The 6817-nt window shown below is 34.0% G+C and overlaps 1 protein-coding gene across 2 annotated transcripts in view; it reads right to left on the bottom strand.

Moving 5' to 3' along the window:
- Nucleotides 1–5454: 5454 nt before the first annotated feature.
- The window catches only part of LOC21403759 (scarecrow-like protein 6), a 3219-nt gene continuing 1856 nt past the window's right edge, over nucleotides 5455–6817 (bottom strand). The window contains exon 2 of one of the 2 annotated variants that reach the window (XM_024173872.1): nucleotides 5455–6814. In XM_024173872.1, the coding sequence (XP_024029640.1) occupies nucleotides 5687–6814 (1128 nt within the window). In that variant the 3' untranslated portion in view covers nucleotides 5455–5686. The other variant, XM_024173869.1, reaches the window with a different exon arrangement.

Genomic DNA, 6817 nt, shown 5'->3' with positions numbered 1-6817 from the left:
TTGATTTATGTGTATTTTTTTTAAGAAAAATTACTTTAACAAATTACGAACTATTATTCAAATCGGGATACGAATCCCCCAACCAAACAACTCTTAAATAAAAGGTTATACGGTAGCGTTATCTCACTAGTAGTGCATTTTTGTTTTTGAAAGTTAAATTTTATCAAAATCCCATGAAAATGAAAAATATGTAAAATGAACATAACCTAATTCAAATCTAACGGTTTGAAACAAAGCATATAAAGATATATTTTTTCATGCTCTACCGATTATCAATAAAAATAAATGAAAAAACTAAGAGAATTATATTGTATATATTACGTGAAAAGTAACCTACCAATGTTGATTGTAGTTTTAAATATCTGGAGACTTTTGTGGTGCGGTATTAGAGTTTTTTAACCACCGATTTGAATATATTTTTAAACTGTCGAATCAAATAAGTATGACAACTTAACAAAATATAACAAAAATGACTCTTAAAAATTGTGTCTTACTTATAGAGTAATTTTTCTCTATCCTACTGGAAAATTCTACATCACACGTAACTCAAAAGACACATATTAAGATTCTGTTTATTTCACTGATTTGAGTTTAAAATTTAAGTTTTATTACAGTAAAAAGCTCTCAAAAACAATTATGTCTAACTTTTTATTACAGTAAAAAATTCTCATATAAAATCACATCTAAATTCAAATTAAAAACTCAAATCAACAAACTAAATTAAAAACTCAAATTAACAAACTAAACAGACTCCTCACGTAAAATAAACTTAGGCCCTACCTTATACGTGGGGTCACTCCTTTGTAATGTGAGCCATGGGATCTTGAAGTTTAATAACATTACTAAAAAATAGAGTTATTGAAACTTGTCGAAGATTTGACGGTATAAAATTGTACAGTAATTTCTTTCATAACCCAACAAAAAGTCCTCGGAAGTTAAAACAATTTTTCAAGAAGCCACTAATGTTGACTTAACTAGTACTAGAAACCAACTGCAGAAAATATTCAATACCATTTGGGTGTAAAAGTTTCGGGGAAAAAAAAAAAAAGATAGCTTTGATCTGACGGTCCAGACAACCTGATCAACATGATTGAGATATTTCATGATGGAGTGTGAATTATCATGTTAGGAGGCATATGGTGTTGTGTTCATTACCAGATATAGCTTTAACTTTGAGGCATAAATAAATCTTATTTATTTTATTAATTTAAATTTTATTATAGTTTAGGATACTCATAAAAAATACATCTAATTTTTTTTATTACAATTAAAATTTTTATATAAAATCACATCCTAATCTAAATTAAAAATTTAAATTAAGGGATTCAACGATGGGAAAGCGTCCCCTTAATTGTCTTCAATGCTGTCCGTAGATTTTTGGATTGTTGTTCTTGTGTTACTCGAACGAAAAAAATAAAATAAAAAAATTGTGTCAGAAAACTTATTGTATCATCAACCCTACACGTGGGATATACGACTACGACCATTCATTCTAGTGGGTCCTACCCAGACGACAATTGATTAAGCAGGAGCAATCACGTCATCTTCAATGTGTGTCCCCAGTCATGCAAACACATAAGACAATCGGTCAAAATCGTCGGATTGGCATTTGCTATTTGCTTCACAGTAAGCTTTAGTAGGCCCTCTTCCACCTTATAAAACTCCAATTATTAGAAACCAAAAAAAATAAAAAAAAATAAACTTTTTTAGACTTAGGCCTTGTTCATTTCACCTATTCGAGTTTTCAGTTTTAATTTTTACAGTAAAAAGCTCTCAAAAAATGTCACATTTAACTTTTTCTGCTACAGTGAAAAGCTTTCAGAAAACGTCACATCTCAACTCGAATTGAAAACTCGAATCTGCGAAGTAAACGAGGCCTTAGAAACTTCTCTCTCCCTCTATCTTCTCTCCAATTGAAATTTGAAGCAACATTAACTTGGATTATGAGTTCCCCGTTTGTTTTCTTAATTTGAATCACAAGTTTTTCTTATAATATTTTTCTCATAAAAATTTAAATTTAATTTTTTTTACAGTATTTTTTCTCACATAAATTTATTTTTTAATTTAACTTAAACGAGTAAAATGAATGATACCGACCCCATAAACAAAGCATCAAAACATGCTTGCGTTATGTTTGGTAGGCTAAAAAAGTGGGAGGAAAAAGAAATAGAGGGAAGACCAAAAAAAAAAACAAAAGAAAGAGAATATTGGTCTTTTTTATATTTGAGTAAAGTATTAGGTTATTTGCTAGAGAAGAAATTAAAAGAGAAAAAAAGTGAAAAATAATGCATGATCCCCATTATTTTTTTAATCCTTTAAAAAGGAAAAAAAAAGATAAAATATTTCACAAAATAAATCGTGTGTGCATTGGGAAATATATATTTTATCAATTACATCTTATTTATTCACTTTGGACAAGAATTAATAATAAAATAGACATTTCTGCCAAAAAATAAAATAGACTTAATAGATAATTTATTTCTTCTTTTCATTATGTTGTATCAAACACTTTCTTTCTTTTCTTTTTTTTTTCCTCGCTTGACTTTTACCTTTTTCCTTCTTTTCTATTTTTCATCCTCCCGCGTCTTACCAGTCAGAGTGTTTGTGCTTCAAGTTGAATCATTTAGGGTAGAAATTAGTTTTATAGAGCAAAAGTGAGTTCTGTATTTTGCTTTAAATATCGTTAAAAAAATTAATTCTATATTGTTGCTTTAAAATTTAAAAAAAAATGATTGATGACGTTTGTCACTCTTATATTTTTGCTTTAAACAATTAGCAACTCACATTTAAATTGACATTAGAATGATTCGTTGTTGCATATTGTATTGTATTAGTAATAAATTATTCATGGATACTTTAATAACATTTCTCAATCAAACCCTTATGTTTATTAGTTCAATCAGTTGAGATGGATAAAACTTAACAACTCGTATGATCTCTGATTGAAACTCTTGTGTTAGTTAATTATATAGTCTCAATGAAATTTAATATTAACGATGCAATGAATTCAATATAACTACATAAAACTTTAACCTTAATAATGCTAAGAAATAAATCAAAACATCAAAGAATAGTATCATTACATCTTTTAAAGAACTTCAATCTCAACCCCAAACAAGGTCTTAGAAAGCCAACTTTTTTTTTTTTTTTGGTGGGGTAGGGACGATGGAAGTAGTGGGAAAATGAAAGAGACCTCTCCATACACCATGTTGATTTTTTCCTTCATCCCTCTCTCTCTCTCTCTCTCTCTCCCTCTATATATATATATATATATATAGACACACACATATATAATTTATTTCCTTCTTTTACTCTTTTTAAAAATGAACTCACCAAATATTTGAAGACAAGCCATTCCTCAATGGTATTATTAGTGGTTAAACTTAAGGTCATCTTATAAGACAAAAAAAACTACACAAATAGCCACGTCAGAAAACAAGCAATATAAATAAGGCTTCAACTTTACATGTTATATTGCTTCAATCGTGATGGTAACAAATATTCTTTTTATGTTTCTTTTTGAGGATATGCCAAAGGATGACTTGGTCACGAGGACAACTAAGTTTTGAGTTTACTTAGAAGAGTACTCAACCTTAAAATAAAGGCTTGCCCATCTTGTTAATTGTCAAGGGTACTCTACTTTGTCCCTCCAAATGTTAAAAGGGTAATTTTGCAAACCTTTTTGTTGCCTTGTTGGACCAGTGTTCTATTCCCTTAGGAAGGGCACATATAACCTAATCCCATAATTTAATACCCTTTGACACATAAGAGTTTTATATTGAATTTCATAGTTTAGCAATAATTAATTAAAGAAACCCCAAATTTTTCCCTCTATAATATATTATTCATAATTGTCCGTGAAGCCGTCCTGTTTGGCCAGTTTCTATATTGCAACAAGTCCAGGGGGGAAAAAAATAAAACTTTATATTATATATAACAGGTAATAATGATACTAAATACAAGGAAAGGCAAAGAGTTTTATTCATGCAACATGGCTTTAATCATTTAATATTATGATGATGTTCAACCAAAAAAAAAAGTATAGTTAAATGAGGAGCTTCCAAGGTGCTGAAAAAGAAAAAGTCTAACCTAATCATGTGGGGGTCCAGTGGTACAACACCCATGTGATTTCGTTAAGGGGGGAATAAAAAAATATTCAGGCTAACAAAAACTAACTTAGGCCTCGTTCACTTTGCGGATTCGAGTTTTCGATTCAAGCTGAGATGTGACATTTTCTGAGAGCTTTTTTACTGTAGCAGAAAATTTTGATGTGACATTTTCTGATAGCTTTTTACTGTAGAAACCGAAAACTAAAAACTTGAATCGGTGAAGTGAACGAGGCCTTAAATGTATGGTATGGTAGGCTTTGGCATGCATAACTAGAATGATAAATCATGTCTAATATAAGATATAATAAATACATGAGGGAGGGAAAAAAAAACAATATGATGAGGGTGATAATAAAAAACACCTCTATAATTGACATTAACCGGAAGATATTTTTTAAAAATTGGAGCTTTGGAAATGCATGTATCAAGCAAGAGGGAATTTAGGCAAACATCCTATCTTGGAGACCGGAATTGAAACGTCTGAGGAACTTAATCACCAATCTAATTAGGAAAATTCCATGCTTTGCCCTATTAGCAAAGCAAGTTTTATTAGCCGGTTGACAAAATTTGAATCGCCTTATTTATGAATATCTGCGTTAAAAATGTACTCGCTTAAAATAAGGCAAAAACAATGTGCCTTACCGAAACAAATTATTGAATCTCAATTCGTATAACCAAAAAACATCTAGGGACCGATACATATAATTTGGTCAAAATGGATACAAATTGACAAAGCTACAAGAGAAGCTGCCCTAACTTCGTACTTGAATCTTAGCTAAAACAGTTTCCCTTTGTCCCGCGCTGAGGAGAATGCCAAAAGTAGAGACCAGCTAGCGGAGAACCAAACAAATGGGGTTTAAAGAAGTACTCTATACTCTTATAAAAAACTGAACCAAAATCCAAAAAGCAAATTTCTACAAATCTATATGTGACAAATACCATGGATGGACCAAAACTGGCTAACAAAGACTAGTCACTATAGTTTCAGAGCCAATCTGAATTATAAACAGACCGTACATTTTATACGCGTTGTGTATGGTTAATTGCATAATAGTTCTCTCTTTCATAATAGACCTGAATTTGTGATGACAACTTTGGAGAGCATTTCAGAACAAATAGGATATTTGGTGAAATGATTAAATTGCACATCACCATTGAATGGTAAATTTCTTCTTCTTGGTTTATGTTTTCTTCTTTTTTGTCTTTGTTGTTCAAAATGTACAACAAATAACAGTCACCAACATGATCATGGAAACATCAAAAAACACCAACAAATAATAACCCAAATCAGAAGTAGAGAAAGAGACTGAGAATCCAAGAACTGTACAAAGCCATCATAATCAAGTTAACTAAAACGTTTTTGGTTCTTGATTGGAAAATAATAGGGCCTACAGCACATAGACAATTAGCATAAGAAGCACAGGAAAAAGAAAAATCTTCCAAAAGGATAAAAACTAGAAGCAGTAAGTTATGAAGCACCTCCAAATGACCTGAAGAAAAATCAATTGGTAGAGAGAACCAATATGTCAAAATGCCGGTTCTTCTTTCTTTGTTTCTTATCTTCACTTTCACCATTCTCAGCACCTCCAGGCCGAGGCCGAGACGAGCTCTTTCCGCTGCCAGCAGAGGACAAGCGAAGAAGACTGCTTCTTCTCAACATGGAACCCCCTAACCGGAGTCCGCTGCACCAAGCACTCGGCTTGTGATTCGGTGAAGTTGCTGAACGTCAATGGCGAGAACCCCAAGTTCAAAAACGCGGACCTCCAAGGCAGCATCCTGTCCAGCGAATTCCTGTGGCGCCCCAGCACGATTTTCTCTATCCCCGGCTGGAGCAGGCACTTCTCGATCTTCTGCATCGCGTCAAGGTTGACATTCACGGCGTCGAGAGACTCGAGCAGACCTGAATAGGAGTGAAGGGCGTGGACGAGTTGGGCAGGAAATGGGACGTCCGTTCTGTCACAGCCTCTTTCTAACGAGACGACGATTTTCGGAGAAAGCTGCTTCACAAAGCGGAGGACCAAAGGGAGGGACAAAGGGTAATTGGAAAAGGGACCAATAGGGAGGTTCACAGCAATTGCCTCATTGTCCGAGACATGAAGATTCTGTGGCCACAAGCCAGAGTTCAACATCTCAAGGCTCAAGATTTCAAGCTCAAACGCCAAGTTGATCTCTGAAGCAAAGTGTTTGAGGTTTTCCTGAGTGAAACCGAGCTCGAATTCGTCGTGTGTTGACGGGGATGCAAAGGCGGTGATCTTAAGAGAAACCCCATTTCCGACACCACTATTTCTTAAGGCAAGCTCTTGCATAAAAGAAGCCCATTGACCTCCATAGCCAATGTCAAAGTCAATGACATGAACTCTAGTGAACCCTTCTGTAGCCTCAAGAATGGCTTGGTTGCAAGTAAAATTTGCGAATTGAAGAACCGGTGAGATCTCGGAGAAGGTCTTGTAAGCCCCAATCTTCAAAATAAGATTGAATGGCGACGACGAGGAGGACAAGGCAAAAGGGTGGTTGTTGTTGACGTTGCTGTTGTTGTTGGTTTGGAGGAGCAATTGCAAGGCCTCTTTGAAATAGAAAGCAGCCCTTTGGAAAGGCTTACCAAGAGGAGAGAGCTGGTGATTGAGCCGCGCCAATATCCCTTGCGCGAGTACCGGGGTACCGGTTTCGATCAGCTCTGCGGCCTTGGAGAGGTTGTCAGTTATAGCCTG

The sequence above is a fragment of the Morus notabilis genome, unplaced genomic scaffold, assembly GCF_000414095.1.
Source record: "Morus notabilis unplaced genomic scaffold, ASM41409v2 Scaffold625, whole genome shotgun sequence".
Taxonomy (NCBI): Eukaryota; Viridiplantae; Streptophyta; class Magnoliopsida; order Rosales; family Moraceae; genus Morus; species Morus notabilis.
This window is presented reverse-complemented; position numbering and strand designations above follow the sequence as displayed.